The sequence below is a fragment of the Halichoerus grypus genome, chromosome 12, assembly GCF_964656455.1.
Source record: "Halichoerus grypus chromosome 12, mHalGry1.hap1.1, whole genome shotgun sequence".
NCBI classification, from domain to species: Eukaryota; Metazoa; Chordata; class Mammalia; order Carnivora; family Phocidae; genus Halichoerus; species Halichoerus grypus.
In genome coordinates this window covers 47,125,578-47,146,204 of record NC_135723.1, presented here as the reverse complement: position 1 = coordinate 47,146,204, position 20,627 = coordinate 47,125,578, and the positions used below count along the sequence as shown (strand labels likewise).

Sequence of the window (20,627 nt, the reverse complement as noted above, 5' to 3'; positions counted from 1 at the left end):
ACAGAAGGGAGTTTTTATTGTGGATGTGTTCATGGTAACCATGGTGGGAAAGCTTTGATCTAATGGACTTTGATACCTGCAAAGTAATGGATAACAAGGATCTTCTCTGGATACATTCCCTATTAAGGTGTTTCTGGAAATATGTGCATGGTTTATGGCATAAACGTTCTGTTTCCTCAGTAAGATGGGATAGGTGCATCTTCTTTAGGTTAGGTCTAATACTGGTTGTTTTGCATAAGTGATACTGATAGAAGTAAATGCTTATATTTGAAGAAGAGTATAATAAGCTGGTAAATCCAAAATATTTGGGACCAAAAATTTAGCAGAAATCCAGTGTAATTATTGTCACTGCTATTGTTAATGTTATGTACTCACTGTAGAGACCAGTACATCTGAGAAAGAAAACTGTGACTAAAGTATATGAAATTTCTTACTGGTAATTAAAGACGGCAACGATTCAGTGAAGGTCACAGTCAAGGATATATGGGGGAGAAAATGATTGCTAAAAGCTGTTGATTTATTTTGCATTTTTTTCTGTGGACTTAGTTTTGTTACAGGAAAAAAGGACAGTTAAAAAGGAAAATTAAAACTGTCTTGGCTGTTGAAGATGAAAACATGAGGTTAGCCTAGCTAAATATTTCTCTGGGGAAGTAAGAGGTAAACTGAATGTGTTTCAGTTTATCAGGGTAATTGTGCAAGGTAAACATAAGTAACTCATCTTGATTTTCCTCCTGTCTCATGAATAAAAAAACTTGGAAGAAAATGAAAAAGGAGATGGTATCTTGTAATTTCTAGGTTTGGCAGTGTTTACCTGCTTTGTGCTTGGAGTAGTAATAATATAAATATCTACTTGTCATATATCACTGTGCACTAGGTACTATTCTAAACTTGCTGTATTAAATCAGTTAATCCTCACAACAACCCCTTTAAGATAGGTGATTCATTATCATTCCCATTTTATAGGTGAGGAAACAGAGACACAGAGGCTGAATAGTGTGTCTAAGGTCATGGAGCTAAAAAATGGCAAAGTCCTTTTCTACCCCAGTTTTTGTGGTTAATGGCTGTATTTTAAATTGCTTGTGAGCTTCATTTGTATCATGAATAAATGTATCCTATTTCCTCCCACAGGCTGTATGTTTGAGAAGGGCCCCAGGCAGTTTTACGATGACACTTGTGTTGTCCCGGAGAAATTTGATGGTAGGTTTCTCATTGTGCTTCAAGTTCCATTTTTTTAAGAGGGAGTGGAGCGATCACCCTTGACTCTCCTGAAAACAGTTGACATCCCTGCTTAAAGATTTCCATGCACATCATTTATGATGCATTCAACTCTTGCTAAACTTTACCTTTTATAAATTCTCTCTTCCTTCCCCTATTCAGAAGCTTTTTCTTTTGTCCTATGAGAGATCTCATTTTTAAAGATACTACCAGAGACTATCATTCTTGCTGAGCTTTGTGTAGAGTACGAGGGGTCTTTCCATTGCCCTGCTGAGCACATGTGGCTTGTTGTTCGAGATTTATTGAAAGCTGATCCCATAATTAACAAAGCAGAACAGAAAGCATGCTACTGTGGATGCACAGATGACTAATGCAGCCTCTTTCCTTTTATTGTTCATGAAAAGATGCATTATGGAACACAGGAACAACATAGCTGCCCATTTAGTTAGTGATTGTTAGTCGTTCTTTTTTGTTTTTCCTTTTTTTTCCCCCCTGGGAAGATGTTCATTACTAATGTGCAGTTACTTTGTAATTGCTTAAGATGGAGTTAGGAAAGCATTACCTTTTTAATATCACTCGCTATTGTAGTGAAAAGGTCCCAGATTTTAGAAAAAAGTGTCAAGTTAGATAGAAATTTTTTTTTTTCTTGACAAAGGTGGCAGAAGTCAGCATCTACGAGGAAGCTTGGGGAAAAGTGAACAGTTAGTTGATTTAGTGGTTCTTCAGAGTGGTCTCCGTATTTCCTGCTTTGATTGTTTAACAGGAAATGAGCAGGGACCCTCTGATTAGCTGATTGCGCAAACTTTAGGGATCATGGCTGTAATGACTTGGTAGCTCTCAGAAGTTTTTAATTGTCATTATTTAAACAGCAAAGTGCATGCTCAGATTGCTTCTCCATCTCTAATTAGTTTCTTGAAGACTACTCTGTTCCTGAGGTTTTTGCTACTCTGGTCCTTTCTCAGAAAGAATGATCATTTGGGGAAGATCTGTTTCCTTAGTCTTCCTTTAAATGGCTAAATTCACTCAAGGTCACAGGGTTAAGCTCTCGTAGGGGTCACTTTTTTGGCCTTATTCTAAGTAGCTGTTAGTTTTAAGCTTCGAGCTTCAGTGTGGTATGTGCTAGTTAGCATCATTAACAGAGTCACAGTTCTTAAAACACGGCCTTTTCTCTTAAGACAAAGCATAAAGCCTTCACTTTTGGGAATGAACTCCATCAGTTTTGTTTTGTTTTGTTTTGTTTTTCATTCTTAGTGAGCTTAACATTTTAAGAAATCTTGATTACCAGTATGGACATATAAGGAAATAAAAAGAGCTCAAAACTACGAGTGGGATTATGATATAATCTAACAGGCCTAAGTCACACTAATGTTTAGGGAAGCAATCTATCTTGATTATTTATTCCCTTTGACTTTTGAATATTCTTCAACTTTGTACTAAGAAAATGTTTTTTGCAAGATAGTTTTATATTTGATAAGGACTAGAGAACAAGAGAATAGAAAAGCAAAAGGTTATTTTTTCATTGACAAGGCTAGAATAGTCCGTCACATTTATAGGCAGAAACAATCTAGAGATTATAAAATTTGACAGTGTTTCACTCTCTCTGTAAAGTTGCTCAGTTACCTCCATGAAAAAATTTGTAAGTCTCTGAAGGAAAAACTGAGATAAATAAAACTGTCATTGAAATCAATATGAAGAGACACTTCTGTATTATCTAGCTTAGACCAAAATGACATAATGATTTCTTTACAGCTATTGACTGAATAATTTTATTTTGGTTGTGGTTTTTAAAAGTGTTGTTCTTTTGTAATTATTTTAAGAGGTGTATGTCTGTCTATTAACCAAAAGAAAGTTTTAAGAAGCTTTGATCTGGTCTGTTTTATAATTCACACTTACTGTGAATAGATTGGCTTGAATATATTCTGTCTGAATTGTTTCTATAGTGGAGAAGAGAAATTCATGCATTAACAATGATATGTTTGTAGGGCCCTAGACACTCAATCCCCAGTGTGACCAACTCCACATATTTTTGGGGATGGTTGACTGGAGGTAGATGTAAATAATCAGGAGCTATGACTGAATTTTTGTTTGTTAAAAACAAAATAACTGACCAGATTTATACCAGAAGAATTACAACACTAACACCCTTATTGCTGTAATCTACTTAATACTACTGGTTTTTACACTATATATAAATAACAAATAAAGGTAACACAAACCAGACTTTCTTGATTAAAAAGATAGATTTACAGAAAGCTCCTGTATTTCCTGTGTTTTTAGATTGCACTTTTAGAAAAAGACTAGCAAGCTAAATTCACGTGACTGAAATGCAAACAAGAGATAAAGAAAAATGAATTTTTATTTGCTGCCAGTTAAGAAAGTGGTAGTGCCAGTATGAAGGTGTGGGAAAAAGATGGTCTGATGATAATCCGATATGCCCTGATTTACCTGTGCGATTTTCCTAATTTACATAAAGTACAGATTACTTAACTCAGAATTTAAGAATTAAATTTCCTTTGAGATGGGACACCTGGGTGGCTCCGTTGGTTGAGCATCCAACTCTTGATTTTGGATCAGGTCATGAGCTCAGGGTCATGGGATCGAGTCCCACATGGGGTTCAGCGCGAGTCTGCGTGGGATTCTCTCCCTTTCCCTCTGCCTCTCCCCCTGTTCTCTCTCTCACAAATAAATAAATAAATCTGTAAAAATAAATAAATAAAAGTAAATTTGCTTTGAAATATTTGCATTAAAATTTGCAGATTTTTTCATGTACTGGTCAATGAGGTATTACAAAGTATAGTTTGCAGAATTTGTACAAATAAAATGTCCAGAGCTTAAAATCAATTACTCCCTCTTCCATGTTGCTTAGAGTAGTGAATAATGTCATTAACAATAAAAGCAAGAAGTGTGATTGGATGGTATGGTTTTTAAATAAATGAGTGAAAACAGAAAGATAGTTATACAAAATTTTAATAAGCAAATGACATTCGTGGATTTATTCTACACCCGTTTGCATTTATATTTTGACCCTTATATGTTATATATAGTTGTCTGTAAGTTTGTACAGGTTCTTGGTTTACATTAAATCCTTTAACTGTTTTAAAGCCCTATTTAAAGTGGTAATGTTATATTTCATAGAAACCCGTAAAGTGGTTGTGGCTGAAACATTTTCATGATTGGTTTAATGTAAATTTTATGTAAATGTCGTAATATTGCTAATAATAGAAACTTTAACATTTTTTAATTTAGGAGACATCAAACAGGAGCCAGGAATGTATCGGGAAGGACCCACATACCAGCGGCGGGGATCACTTCAGCTCTGGCAGTTTTTGGTAGCTCTTCTGGATGACCCTTCTAATTCTCATTTCATTGCGTGGACTGGGCGAGGCATGGAATTTAAACTGATTGAGCCTGAAGAGGTGGGTTTAGTAGATTTTTGTTAGGAAAATTGGATATATTACAATATAAAGAAACAAATATTGATTAATATGCTAAAAATGTATTTTTTTTTAATTTTAAAACTTTAGGGAAACCTTCTGAATTAGAAAGTGGGCAAAGGGAAAAAAAAAAGTCTACATTTAAAATAAGAAATGAATATGACCCTCATGCACATGCAAATGGAGTGTTTTCCTGAAAAACTTCTCAGTTCAATTTTTATTCTCCTCAGGTCTAGCTTTAGGCTTAAAACTACTGTTATTATTACAGCATAACCCACCGATAGCATTTTGGACCTCTACAGAAAGGTGACTTTTATATATAAAAATGTTTGTATCTTACTAAAGGTGCTTTCTCAGCTACTATTAGAATCGACTTTAGTTTACATTAGTCAAGAAAGCAATGGATGACTTTTTTTTTTTAAAGATTTTATTTATTTATTTGTCTGAGAGAGAGAGAGAGAGAGAGAGAAAGAAAGAGTGCACATAAGCAGGAGGAATGGCAGAGGGAGAAGCAGGCTCCTGGCTGAGCAAGGAGCCCGATGCAGGACTTGATCCCAGGACCCTGAGATCATGACCTGAGCTGAAGGCAGACGTTTAACCAACGGAGCCACCCAGGCATCCCTGATGACTTGCAATTAACATGCCTATGCCTGCTCATATTGGCTGTAGAGTCTAAACGCCTCAAAAACGTGTAAAATCTAGGAAGATATCCAGCTATTTTTGAACCCAAAGTGATTAGTTTGGATTAGTATAGACTGGACATCTACAACCTAGGCTAATGGGCCCATACATCTTAAATTTTCTGCCCTCTGAAACCGTATATTCATTCATAATCAGATAACATGTCCTTGTTTGATATCCAGAAAATAAGTCATCTTCCTTATTTAAGAGATGGTCTGATTCAAATTTGTATTAAAAGAAGTTTGAAATAAAAGGAGCTGGTTAGCATAATTATGTCTAATTCAGATTATATCAATACACTAGTAGTCTAGAGGGTTAGCTTTGCATCTCCATTGCCCTAATGAAACACACACGCACAGAGGGCTCGATATCAGAATTTGAAAATATCCATCATCTAGTATGGGCTAAGTATTTGGGTATTTGAATTTCATAGTGTGTCTAAGGCTTAATTTGTCTGTCAAAGGAAATTCATTTTTATGTAGATGTGCTTAAATGATGTAAGTGAAAGACCCGTAAAAATGTGAAGCACTAACAAAGGGAGACTGGAAACACTTAATGTAAAGTAACTTGCAAGCCCTTTAACATGATGGGAGTGTATGCTCTTCACCTCATCACACATGTTAATAATCACTGCAAGAGTTGGTTCATCCTAGAAGTGAGTACATTCAACAGGAATTTATATCAGTTATTTCCCTTTACCTACAACTAAAATGAAGTGAGCAGAAACAGAACTTTTTATTTTTTCCATATATTTGTTAAGGTGAAAAAATTACTGAATTATGTTGGTCACTATTGATCTCAGAAGAATAAAATCCTTATGAATGTAATTAAGTTCTTTAGCAGTTGTTGACTTTCATGATGTTCAGGTTGAATAAGAAGAATAGAAGACTTGAACAGATGACCATTAACTTCATCAGATTCTGAATTTCTGTGATTTTTAAATGCACGAAAGGCATACCATTACCTCTGCTCAATACAACAAACATTTAGATACCTTTTCTGTGGAAGACTCATAAAGTAAAAAAGGGCCAGGTGATTCAGAGTCAGTAGACCATTTCCAAAAAGTAACTAACTCAGTGGTAGTTGTTCAGTAAGTACTAAGCCTCCTAAGGCTTTTGTTCACAATGAAACATCACATTTCTAATGCCTCTTTGCTCGCTGTTGCAGTTGCCTCCATTAGGCAATGGCTGTGCCATTTAAGTTTATTCTTTGGGAAGTCTTTGTGAAATTTCTCTAGCCTCTGTGGCCCACGGTCGCCCTCCTCCTTGTACCACACGGGAACTCTTTGAGGGTCTCTCTCAGCATGGCTCCTGGAAGGTGCCTCTGAAGCCATTCTTGTAGGAGATACTCCTTGGTTCATTTCTTTCTATTTCATTTTGCAGTTTAAAATGATATTGAGTGAGGCTGTCATCCTGGGCTGATGATCTGCTCAGTGTGTTTGGTAACGTTAGCAAGCACGTGCTCTTTAACATCTCTCTTTTTGAGATATTTGAAATAATGAGATGTTATTTTCAAATTCATCATAGATGCTAGGGAATTGTCTCAGGGAACAATTATTAACATAGTAAAGCATCTCTAGGTCTCAGAGAAGAAGTCTTTCAAAGTTATTCAAACTTGTTGAGCTAGAAGAGTTACCAGGAACTCTGATAACCAGGACCTGATTGTGGTTTCCAGGTTTACTGTTGGGTATTCAAACATGATTTTTAAAAATCAATTAATGCTTGAGCTATTACATTTTCCTACTTAATTCGTTTGACAGTAAGAGTGATTTTTTTTTAAAGATTTTATGTATTCATGTATTTGAGAGAGAGAGTGTACGTGAGGGGAGGAACAGAGGGAGAGGGACAAGCAGACTCCACGCTGAGCGCAGAGCCTGACATGGGACTCGATCCCACGACCCTGAGATCCTGACCTGAGCTGCAGTCAAGAGCTCGACCCTTAACTGCTTAACCAACCGTGCCACCCAAGTGCCCCAAGAGAGATTTTTATAGTGTAGTCGCCTTTTCGGTTTCCTTACTAATAGTCGAAGTTTTCACTTGAAGGCGTATCATAAGGAAGTCACTGGAAGTGTTGCCAGCACAACACCCACTCCATGTTGAGAACGCTGCGCTGGCTTTGAGCGGTGCTGGAGGTGGTAGTGATGGGTGGCTCCCACATGAGCGCTGAGTGGGCTGAGTTGGTAGGTGGTCTAACCTCTCCTGGAAATTAGTTGTATTATTTGTTGACTTTAAGTTTCAGTCTTTTTTTGTTTTTATTCTTGTGGTAACAACATTTAACGTGGGCTCTGCCGTCTTCCAAATTTTTAGGTGTCCAATACAGTATTGTTAACTGTGGGCACGCTGTGGTAGAGCAGGTTTCTAGAACTTACCTTGCATAACTTGTCTGCATCTCAGAGGTGTTTTGGTGTGTCCCTCTTCCCCTTATGATGAATGTGACATTGAACAAATCCAAACACCTCTAAGAATATATTTTATTCTTTTAAAATGTCTCCTAATACCCACTTGTGCTGAGAATTAACTGGCATCCTAAAAGTCAGAATCTGCTTATGGTATCCAAAAAAAAAAAAAAAAAAAAAAAACCATCTTTCTCTCCCTAGAGACTTCCACTGGGTTATCTTTTTTTTTTTTTTAAGATTTTTATTTACTTATTTATTTTTGTGGGAGGGAGAGAGAGAGAGAGAACGCGCTCCAGCATGAGCAGGGTTGGGGGGGAGGGAGGGGCTGAGGGAGAGGGAGAAGCAGACTGAGCGGGAAGCCTGATTTGGGGCTCGATCCCAGGACCCTGGGATAATGACCTGAGCCAAAGGCAGATTCTTAACCAACTAGACCACCTAGGCGCCTTCCACAGGGTTGTCTTAAAGTTGGTTGCAAGTATTTTACTTTCTGGGTGCATCCTGGTGAATTTCTAGAGGAGAATCATTTATAAATGAAAAGGTATTCAGAAACTGGTGTTTAATTTAAGGAAATATTAAGAGTTTATTTTCATGGCCCTTCGAGGTTAGCATGCTCTTCAGTTGCCAAATCTGTTAAAGATTTGCTGATGTCCATTGTTAGGTTTTTTTTTTTTTTTATTATGTTATGTTAATCACCATATATTACATCATTAGTTTTTGATGTAGGGTTCCACAGACCTGTACCTCTGAAACAAATAAAACATTATATGTTAAAAAAAAAAAAAAAGAAGAAGAAGAAGAAGAAGATAGTAAGAAGGGGAAAATGAAGGGGGGCATTCGGAGGGGGAGATGAACCATGAGAGACTATGGACTCTGAAAAACAAACTGAGGGTTCTAGAGGGGAGGGGGGAGGGGGGATTGGTTAGCCTGGTGATGGGTATTAAAGAGGGCACGTTCTGCATGGAGCACTGGGTGTTATACGCAAACAATGAATCATTGTTAGGTTTTTAAAAGACATTTTATTTAGATAGTATGGCTTTCATTTCTTACTGCCACCCTCCCATTGCACTATTGCTTTGAACACTTAGATTAAAATGAAGTTTATCTCTGGAAAATTCGGGTGTGCCTGCCATGGTGACTGCTTGGATACGTAGTCATGTTCCCGTTACATCACATCTCTCTGCTCTTAAAAGAAGTATCCTGATGCATGTGGCTAAATTACATTGTATCTTCATTCAGGAAATACAAATTAGGGAGGGAGAAAATAGCAAGGATCAGTATTTTTGAAAGAAAAAAAACCCTGGGGAAAAGGTAATTGCTAATAAAGTGGAGAGAGACAGAACGATCTCTCTGAAAAGCAGTCTATTTTAGGATATGTGACATAGCAACAACTTGGAATTTCATAGAAATGAAGGAAAACACTAACCCTATTAGATAATGTTCTCTTGGGGTTGCCTAGGTATGCACGACAGCTGCAGTTTCTGCTCAGATGAATAAAATACGGAAATTAATGAGAACCTGACTTTAGCTGGGGTAGCAGAAGCACGCTGCATGGTTCAGTGTAATGCTTCAGCCAGCCCCGGGTGGCGGTGAGGTGTGGGGGGTATGTATATATACATTGAGGAAGGAGGGTTCCTTGGAAAACTCGGCTTTGCCAGAGAAGTTGCTCCTCCAAAGCCACCTCCTCAGAAGCTCTGAGGTTTTTCACTAAACAACAAAGTGGACATTCTGCTTTAGAGATTTTTGTTTGTGGATTCATGTACATGGTGACCTTTTCCACTTCCTTCTTATTTTTAGTATCCAATTACTGTTCTCTAAATGAATGCTTAATTCTCCACTTTAGTATTGTTTACAGTTTTATTCTGATGCTGCTTCGGGCAATAAAAATTATTTGCAGTTCAGATTATGAATTTGTATACTCTTTCCTCTGTTACACATACGGTGCCACTTGTTCATTCTTTCCTTCTGTAGCAAACAGCATATTTTTTTTTCTTTAGTTTATCATAACCTTAGAAAACACTTTTACAAAGAGATCCCTAAGCTGTTCTTGGTCTATAGGTTTTATCAGAAAAACTAAGAAGGAAAAAACAGGCAGTATATCTCAGAATGGGAAACTTGCCTCATTTTGGTGAATTGCAGCCTGTTCATTCCCACTGTAAACACATCCCCTTATTTCCATTTGATTTTGTATCCAAAACAATAGTGACAAAGAATTCTATTGTGAAGTTGCAGAATGATCACTGCACGCCTGGTTTAAAAGCAAACCAGGACACAGGAAAATTCAGATCATGATAGCTTTTGCCTCTTTACTTATGTCTTTAATTTGGATGTGTTTTGGAAGATTTGGAAGTAACTGATTAATTCACTAATGTTTTATGAAATATCTTGATAAGGTAATACTTAACAGTACAATGTAATTCTGTTTTGGTGGCAGGTGGCCCGGCGTTGGGGCATTCAGAAAAACAGGCCAGCTATGAACTATGATAAACTTAGCCGTTCGCTTCGCTATTATTATGAGAAAGGAATCATGCAAAAGGTGAGCAGCTACAGCAGCATTAAAATTCATTGAAATGTTGCACATTAATCTGCATGTCATACTTTAAAAGCCACATGTCATTGCATTGCTGAAGCAAGGTTTTCACTCATTTTAACATATGCTTAGCTCTTGGTTTTGGGTGTATGACAAGCCTTTCTATTTATAAATCCATTGGCATTATAGACCTATGTAATAATATCTTATAGAAACTAGTAGACTTTTTGGAAGTCCCAACTTTACCGTATTTGGTAAAAAATGTTGTTTCAGTATTAATAGTCCCATATAGTCCCAGAAGTTGTTGATAGTCTGCTACATTCTCCACAGTTACATAATTTTGAAATGCTTTTGTTTATGGATTCCAATACTAACTGAATTCTTACTTTTCCCCTTCTTGTCTGAAGTCTTCCCTGGTTTTGCTGTTTGACAGCTTAGTTACCTAAACCATTTATTAAAAATAAGTGTTTGATGTTATTTCATTGGTGAATGAAGTTAAGGTAAATGTATTTTACTTTATTTCAAATGAGCTTCTCTAAATATTTGAAGGTGGCTTTTAAAAACGTATGATAAAACAAATGGAATCCACATAGAACAAAATATACAATTTTTGAAGAAGGTAATGAATAAATGAATAAAGTTAAAACGTCGGATATTTGTTATTGTTACATCCTTCAGCCTTGCATGTGTATTCATTCCTATTGTCTAGGCTGTGAACTAAGTTTATGATTTATCTCTTGTGAACATTACTGTTTTATTTTGCATCTTTTGTTCATGTGGGGGACACAAACTTAGTTATATATTGCAGATTGTGGCATATTTTTATACCACTGTAGTTACGCCAAGAAAAACCAGACCATTTGCTACATGAAACATGCTAGAATAGAGGAAACAGCTTCATTGAGTTTTTAGACCAAAGGGAATCGGTGCTCTGGAGTTTGCCAGCTCTCAGAAGTTACAGTGCCCAAGATGCTTGAAAGATAAGGCTGAATTCATTACTCACTTCTTATTTCCCTGAATCTCACCTTCAAGACATATAACCGTTACCTACCTGCTCCCCTGTCTTCTCCACCTCAACCCTGGGGTCCTTTTTTAATTCCTCCCTTCCTCCCAACCCACCTTTCCCATTTGCAGCCAAATCCTTTCAGACGCATTCCATTCCTTTCATTTCCCTCACTGTCTAGCTAATTCCTGACCCATGCAGTGGGCTGGCGCTGTAGGTGCTCAGGTCCCCTGGGCAGTGGTGCGCAGATGTCAAGGAAAATGCACGCAGGATTTAGGTTCGCACGCTGCCTTCTCTGTGGATCACCGTTTTGAACAGATTCCTCTCCTGCTAAATGGTGGTGTTCTTACTTCATCAAGTTGTTGTCATTATTAAATGAAATAAGGTAAAAGAAACTATTTGCAACTATTTCTTTTTTTTTTTTTTTAAAGATTTTATTTATTTGACAGAGAGAGAGACACAGCGAGAGAGGGAACACAAGCAGGGGGAGTGGGAGAGGGAGAAGCAGGCTTCCCGCTGAGCAGGGAGTCCGATGCGGGGCTTGATCCCAGGACCCTGGGATCATGACCTGAGCTGAAGGCAGACGCTTAACGGCTGAGCCACCCAGGCGCCCCTGCAACTATTTCTTTATCAGCTAAGATAGACTAGCAAAGCGTCTGTATGCGACAGAACTTTTGGCGTGTTGCTGCATAATATAAGAAAACATAGGTTGTTTGATGGTGAAACATACAAAACTGAAGTCTACTTGTAATGAGCCCAAAAATGAAGGCTTTCCACCATTTTTACAGACATGTTTACTCTTCTTCCTCACATGCCTTGAGCCATTTTCCTTGCTGCCATTTGACGCACCTGTGACTCCCTCTGCGTCACTGCTGTCCTGCCCTCTGTATAGAGTGTCTTGCCTTCTGATTGTACCCAACATCTGTACCATTCTAATGGTTAAGCAACTCCTAACAGAGTCGTTCAGAGGGTAGTTACGCCGTCCTTAAAAAAAAAAAAACAAAAAACCCTATGATGTGGAATTTTATCTTTCAGTGTGTAGGGGAAAATGTTTGTATGACCACACTTGTTTCTAAACTTAAATTATATATGTGTGTGGTGTATATTCAGGACAATTACCTGGAAAGATTAGAAATTGAAATAAAAATAATCAAATGGATCTAAACATGTAGAAAAACCCTGCCTATTTCAGTAGTTCTGAAAGAGATAAGAAATGATGGAGTTTGGCTTTTACATTGTACAGGTGTGACCTTGTATTTCAAAACTTAGAAATGCCTAGAGAAATCTGTGCACATATTTTAACAGCAGTTATTTGTGGATGATATCATGATAGATCACTATTTCCTTTGGTTTAATCTATAATTTTTTTAATTTTCCGCCAGTTTTTTTATGTTACTTCTGAGATTTAAAAGGTTAACACATAATTTAAATATCTAGTCTTTCAAAGCACAGTTCAAAAGATACTTCCTTGTTCACTTCCAATTCATCTCCCCTAAAAAAAAAAATTCATGTTTTATCTATCTCAGCACTGTGATTTGGGTATATTTAATGTACAGCATTTTCTAGATTGTAATTGTATTACTAATAATGAAAGACATTATTTCCCTTGGTAATTATCAGCGCTTGTTCTAAACTCCGTGACATTTAACATAGTTTCATAAATATAGTAGTAGTTCCAAAAATGTTTTTTTCGTATGAAAAATCGTAGGAAGCCATGAGTTAAGGCAGACTCCTTAAGAGATTTTATAATCTTGATTGCATGCTGTACATTTTAATTCCCCACAGTGATTTATCAAATCATTTCTAATTATAACCAATAGCAACAGGTTGGATAAAAAAGCTACCAGTAGCCTGAAGCAAATACCTCTTTTTCTGCGGCTCCAAACAAAACAAAGCAGGTTATTAAAAGCTCTAAGGACTGCAGGCCATTTTTTTTTTTTTTCTCAAAAAGCTTTGAATAAAGAAATAAAGGGAAAACTAGGATTTCATATCTTAGCTTTGTTTCTGATATTGCCTGTTTTTATTTTTATGGCAATTTCACCTTTATGAACTTAGTTTCCTTTTTATAAAGGACTAAAGTAAATGAATTTACACTAACTTCTCTGTTTGCCGTGCAATGTCCTAGAGACTTCCATCTCAGTTTTACAAGAGGCTTTCCAAAGAAGCCGTTCCCACCTCTGTTTCACAAAAAAAGGGGAACTGAGGACCGATTAAGAAACATGTACAAGGGGCGCCTGGGTGGCTCAGTCGTTAAGCATCTGCCTTCAGCTCAGGTCATAGTCCCAAGGTCCTGGAATCGAGCCCCGCATCGGGCTCCCTGCTCAGCAGGAAGCCTGCTTCTCCCTCTCCCTCTGCCCCTGCTTGTGTTCCCTCTCTCGCTGTGTCTCCCTCTGTCAAATAAATAAAATTTAAAAAAAAAAAAAAAGAAACATGTACAAATTCATAAAAGCTAAGTGTTCACTGTATTCAAACCTAAGAATATTCAGATTATTTGGATTCTCTAAATTGGCTCCTCTTATAAGCTAAAACATCCAGGACAAAACAGTGTTGTAAATCTTGAGTCCAGAAGAGTAGCACTCTTTGATAGTTGATTGTTATTTTCCAAACATATACAGATAGTTTACAAACCATGAACTTAACATTCTCCATGGCAAAGCAACCAGCAGTGCCTTTTTTTGATACATAGGAACCCAGAGGCATTGAATAATTTTCGCTTTTCTAAAATTACTAATCTCTGCATACACATGGAGGTTTACCTCAATGTCAATACAAAGAATTGTATTCATACACACACCCCCTCCCACCCTCCACCCCCAACCCACCCCTGTTTTTTTGAGAACCTCAGTTTTGTCTGTTAATGGAGGGGGGGGTTGCATATTTGTTTCACTCAATTGTTTATAATTTCCTAGAGAAACATTAGTCTTCAAAATTTAAGTTTGGGACATGTCATTCCCTACAAATTATGGTATTTCTCCTTTATTTCAGGCAGCTCTCACATTTCTTTTTCTCATTTCCTCCCTATGCATTGTATATTTTAAATTCCCTTCACTTTTTTACACCTCTTACTTCAGTTTGACACTTTACACACATCCTTAACTTCTGTCTAATGCATCTTGCCTTCATTTTTAAAAGTGATGTACCCAAGATAATGCTGTCCTCTTGATCCATCTTTCATTTAAATAAGGCTATGCATCTTTTGGGTTTTTTGTTTTTTGTTTTTTTGGTGAGAATACACAGTGCCAAAAAAAAAAAAAAAAGAGAGAGAGAAAGAAAAGAACCAGTTCACCCTGTGAATCAGTGAGTCACTAGTCTTGTCTTATTAAGAACACAGCACATTTTTCTTTTAAGGTTTGGAAGTTTAGGTTTTCTACAATTTCAGAAATGTAATATTAAGAGGGAGACACTCACTACACCTTAAAGGTCCAGTTATTTTATAAATAAAGATATAACCATTTAAAGCAAAGGACACAAAATTTCACTGTGAGATACCTGCATGAAATCATTGATTTCCCCCCCCCGAAATAACAATGTAAGTTTACCTTTATATTAAAACAAGCAAACTGCTAAGCTTTCTAGCTGTGCCTGGAATGAATGTAATTACTCAAGGTCAATCATTACTCAAGGCCGCATTTCCCTCTCTTGGACTGAAGTTTATTGCACAAAGTAAGGACTTTTTTTTTTGCTTTCATGGATATCTTTTAACATTTGGCTGCTTTCCTTTTGTTATGCTTCCTTTCTGACATATTAAACCATGTTTTTGTTCTTTTCTTTCCCTGCTCTTCCCCATTTGGGGATTGTGAAGATTGTGGTTCTTTTGAGGTTAATTGACATATAACCTTATGTCAGTTTCAGATGCACAACCTAGTCATTCACTGTCTGTATATATCGTGACATGATCACCCTGGTAAGCTTAGTTAACATCCGTCACCATACATAAGGATGGGTTTTTCTCTTCCGTATTTTCATCAGGTGGCCGGAGAGAGATATGTCTACAAATTTGTCTGTGATCCGGAAGCCCTGTTCTCCATGGCCTTCCCAGATAATCAGCGCCCACTGCTGAAGACGGACATGGAACGTCACATCAATGAAGAAGACACGGTGCCTCTGTCTCACTTTGACGAGAGCATGGCCTACATGCCCGAAGGGGGCTGCTGCAACCCCCACCCCTACAATGAAGGCTACGTGTATTAACACAAGTGACAGTCACGCAGGGCCTCCTCGCGCTTCTCCTCTTTTTGCAGGATGCAGAGACTCTCTGAGTTCTCTTCAATCTTCGTTTGATTTTTGTTGTTTGTATTTTATTTTTAAATAATAATACACAAAAAGGGGCTTTCCTGTTGCATTATTCTATGGTCTGCCATGGACTGCGCACTTTATTTGAGGGTGGGTAGGTGTAATCTAAACATTTATTCTGTGTAACAGGAAGATAATGGGTGAATGGGTGGGGGAATATGGGGATTACTTTTTACTTAGGCTTGGGATGGGGTCCTACAGGTTTTAAGTATGATGAAGCTATATCATGTTTATTTGATTTCATAACAACATAAGAAAATGTTCATTTTCTCTGGGTATCTATGGTACAGTTAATTCACATTGTGTAAATATCCACTTGGAGACTATTTGCCTTGGGCATTTTCCCCTCTCATTTCTGAGTCTCTGCAAGGTGTACAAAAAACAAACAAAAACAAAAAAAACTTAAAAAAAAAAACAAAAAAAACACACAAAAAAAACCTACTGTAAATGGCAGTTTACCTGTTAGAAATGACTGGTTTTGCACCTGTTGTAAAAAGGTATTTAGAGATCGCATTTGCTGTTTTTTGTTTTGTTTTGCTTTCTATCTGACTCACAGAGGATAACCATAAAATGGGTAATTCTCTCTGAAGTTGAGTGATCACCATGACTGTAAATGAGGGGCACAGTTTTGGACTCTGGCTCCAAAGCGAGTCACAGGCCAGTAGCATTCCGTGTACCTGGTGCCACCTTGCTGTTGAGACGCAAATCATACTGTCATTTAAATATTTTGAAGCCCATTTCAGTTAAATAATGATATGTCATGGTCCTTTGAGATCTTCATTTAAATGTTAAATCTGGGATCACAATGAAGCAAAAAAAAAAAAAATCTATCTCACTTCCTTGAGTACATAAAGAAACATTATTTAATCGATAAGAATTAACTGTACTAAATCACATATTATGCTGTTCTAGATACAGCAAGCACTCCTTAAGAAAAATATCCAATACACTAAATAGGTACTATAGTAATTTTTAGACATGGTACCCGTTGATATGCATTTAAACCTTTTACTGCTGTGTTATGTTGATAACATATATAAATATTAGATAATGCTAATGCTTCTGCTGCTGTCTTTTCTGTAATATTCTCTTTCATGCTGAATTTACTATGACCATTTATAAGCAATGCAGTGAACTACAGATAGCATTTCAGGACAAAATAGATGACTCCAACCATTTATTGCTTAAAAAATAGCTTATGCCATGCTATGCTCTGAGCAGCTTTTATGCACATTGACAAATGAAGAGTAAGCTTCAGCTTGCTAAGGGAAACTGTGGAAACTTTTGTAACTTTTGGTGAAATAGAAAATTTACAAACTGTCGAAGAAGCTGAGGAAGTTGCTGTATGACATAGTGCTGGCGCTGATACTCACCTTGTTTTGGACACTTGGACACTTGTGTAAATGTGATTGGATTGTTTGAAAGAAGAACTTAAAGATTTAAAGTTTCAAAGGTTTTTGTTTTGTTTGTGTTTGGCATTTGGAGAAAATAATTGAAAGCAGGATATGTTGTTTCATTCACCTTGGACAAAAAAAAAAAAAAGTAAATGGTGTTATAATATCTTTGAATAGCTTGCTAAACCATTCAAACAAGAAGCCTGAATTTTGTCCAATCCATCAATATCCCAGAGGAACAACATTTTTTAAGCGCCTACAGTGAAATGTTAAGAAAAAAAAAATCCTAAACACAAAGCCAAAATGAACCTATAAAAGCATTTCTTGACGAGCACAGGAAAGATTGTCGAAAGATGATTTCCTGGCTACCCCATTTTCCAGCGTGGCACAGATCACAGCTCATGTATCTAAACTGAACGGTTATTGGGAAACCCACATACCGTAATCAATACTACTCACATTTAATCCTACAAAAGGGCCTATTTTAATTTCAACGTATGTATGTAACCTGTGATTTCAATGATTGTTCTGCATATACCTTATATATATCATTTGGCCCATTATGGGCTAATAAGTATGCCTTAAAAATGAGAACTCCCCCCCCCCACTATGCTCATATGGCCATTTACAGCACTTAGAATAAAAACAAATTTTAAAATATTAAGCTAAAGATTTATTGGAAAGAGAATTAACATATTTGGAGAAATTGAAGGAGAAATTAAAAGTGGGTCTTTAAAATATCATCTAAATGAAATTGTATTGAGGATTCTTTTTCTTTTTTTCCCCTTTTTCTTTTTTTTCCTTTTTCTTTTTTCTTTTTAAAGTTCTAGTTCTAATTTCCCATTGGGGAAGAATTGGACTATGAGTTATCTTAAGGGATCAAGGAAGAACTGGTATTAATTATATAATATTTAAGGACAAACTATTTTTCTGCTTAAGGTAGTGACTCACAAAACAAAATGAGTAATTGGCCAACATTAAGGATATTTCCAATACAGAAGGGTTCAAAACATTGCATTATAAACTCTTTTGGGAAATGTATTCCAAAGTTTTCTTTTTTTTTTTTAAGTTCTGTTTTTATTCTACTTTTTGTTTGCTTGTTTTTATTTTCAGATAGATTAATAAATCTGGCAGCTGATTTCTGCAAGATTCTCGTGTTTTGAATTTCTAATTGAATTGGCTACTCAAACATAGAAAATTAATTAAAAATATAACATTTTCCTTCAACTTGGTAAAATAAACTAAAAGAAATATCTCCCCTAATGTTTGCCACCTCTTGATCATGACAAGCTATTACCCAGGAGACTGATTCCAACAAAGAATCAAAGAATATTATATCCTGAATAACTAATTAAAAATGACTTTTTGTAAGTTATGCCTATGAAAAATGCTGAAAAATAAAAATCCACAAAGCTAACAGTGCAGATCAGTTCTCTCAAATCCTAGAAGGATTTTAGAGGTCATTTATTTGAACTTCCTTTTTACAGATTGTTTTAACTTTCTTGTAGCTGCTATAACAAAGTTAATGGTCTGAAACTACACAAATGTGTCCTTTTATAGTCCTGAAGATCAGAAATCCAAAATGAGTCTAAAGGTGCTAAAATCAAAGTGTGTGTGTAGGACCTGTTCCTTTTCAAAGGCTCCAGCGGAGAATCCCATTTTAACTTCTTCCACTTTTAGAGGCTGCTGACGTTTCTGGCTTCCAGCTCCCGGCTCCTGGCTTGGTCACTCCAATGTCTGTTTCTGTGGTCACATCCCTTTGTCTACTAAAGTCTGTTCTTCCTCTGCCTACCTCTTCTAAGGACACTTGTGATTTCATTTAAGGTCTACCCTGGATAATCTCTCCCTCTCAAGATCTTTAACTCGATCATATCTTGGAAGTCAATATCATTCATGGGTTCCCAGGATCAGGACGTGGCTATGGAGGGGCATGAGGAGGGTGCTGTTACTCAGCCTGTCATGTAGATGAAGACACTAGTAAAAACACTGATTGATTTACCTATGGGCAAAAAAATGTTCTATTGTTGGAGGTAGGATTAGAAGTTACTGAAGAACATTTTTGTTTACCATTGAAATAGTTTTACTTCTTAGAAATGGTACTGAAAGCATTCTATTAAAGTTCGCCTGTTCCACTAAAGCATCTGGTAATGGCATCAAGCTTTTACATGATTTAATAACCCCTCATGTAAATATTAGGTAATGAGAGAAAAAAAGTAAGGTGTGATAATTACGGAGTAGTAGCACAGTTAATTCTGTTGTCCAAGCCAGAGAGATATTTTTTAAATAAATTTCTTTTTGTGCTAGAATGACTTGTTACTATACGATCTTAACATCTGTAAGGGATTCCTGTTTTTTAGGTGAGGATTACAGAGTATGTCTGTTACTCAAAAGAACAATTCTAAAATATGAGTCAACTAATCTTTATACGACAAGGACAGAAATCTTTTACCCACTGTTATAGTGTTTAATTAGATCATGGGAGTTTCTAAAATGAGTTACTTGGTCTATCAAGCAATACTTTCAAGAGCATATAAGGACAAAACATTAGAGAGAAGGCTATTTGTTTTGTACTGGGTATCTTAAAAGAGAAAAAGTAAAATTTAAAAATAAGTGAGTGAGCTCTTTTCCAATTGGAGTTTGACATGAAGAAGGAGAAAATAGAGTTGTAAAAAAAAAAAAAAAAGAAAGAAATTAGGTCAAAATAATAAAAGGAAATTAAAAAGCCTATTGAGCATATTAAGCAATTGTGATAAGAATTTCATAATAGCCAAGATTCCAGAAAATATCAGTGTTGGACATGATACTGAAGAATTTGGCCTAATAACTCAGAACTGAACTAGTACTTTCAGGGCTTGACTTTAATATATATTTTTTTTAACATGAGACTCCTTTAGAAAGATTAATTTATAAAAAAATTATGGAAAAATACAGTGTAAGAAGAGTGGGCAACTTTATAGAAGTAATAATGATTTTAGAATGTTAAATTATATAGAAAATAGCTATGGTTTAGGAATTGATATGTAGGGTAGGTTTTTGTTTGTTTTTATTCTGCACATAGACTCCAATATTCTTATTTACTTCCATTCTAAAATGGTATTTATGTTTCTATGGGGAAGACATTTTTAATTCACTTATATGTATTGAAATTATTTTAATTCACTTAGATGTATTGAAATTATGGTTTGAGAAAACAGACTATGAAATTTGTGATTATAGCAAATTAAATAGGCTCAAAATTTAAATCTAAAATAAAAGTCCAGACCCTGAAAGTATTATTGTGATCACTCTGGATGGTGACATATCTAAAACTTAAGGTTTATTAAGTTAAAGTGGCATATCTAAAACTTAGATAAAGGTTGCCTAAATTTTTGACTTGCTTCTAACCATCTGAATCATTTTAATCATTTAATGTATGACCAAAGCATTTGAGTAATGTCTTTGCTGCCCTTCTCCCACTTCCGATGTATTATTCTCTTTCTGGTAAGTTAGGTCCCAGGACATCTGATAAACATTTTTCTAGTTTTATGTTCTAATCTCTCTTAATACATTATTTCACTTAATCTTTTCAGCAACTATATTGGGAAGAAATTTGGGGAAGGGAGCATCTAAATTATTTCAGGGACTTCCATGTGGAGCCAGCATCCATGCCTCTGTCACTCATTGGCTTCATCGAGGAGAAGCTGAG

General features: G+C 36.2%; 1 protein-coding gene across 6 annotated transcripts in view; it reads left to right on the top strand.

The window, feature by feature from the left end:
• ETV1 (ETS variant transcription factor 1) overlaps window positions 1-18,359 on the top strand; it is a 93,088-nt gene extending 74,729 nt beyond the window's left edge. For all 6 annotated transcript variants that reach the window (XM_036079473.2, XM_036079474.2, XM_036079471.2 and 3 more), the window contains 4 exons: window positions 1,129-1,197; window positions 4,462-4,631; window positions 10,157-10,258; window positions 15,225-18,359. In XM_036079473.2, the coding sequence (XP_035935366.1) occupies window positions 1,129-1,197; window positions 4,462-4,631; window positions 10,157-10,258; window positions 15,225-15,446 (563 nt within the window). In that variant the 3' untranslated portion in view covers window positions 15,447-18,359. The remainder of the gene's footprint in view (window positions 1-1,128; window positions 1,198-4,461; window positions 4,632-10,156; window positions 10,259-15,224) is intronic.
• Window positions 18,360-20,627: the final 2,268 nt, after the last annotated feature.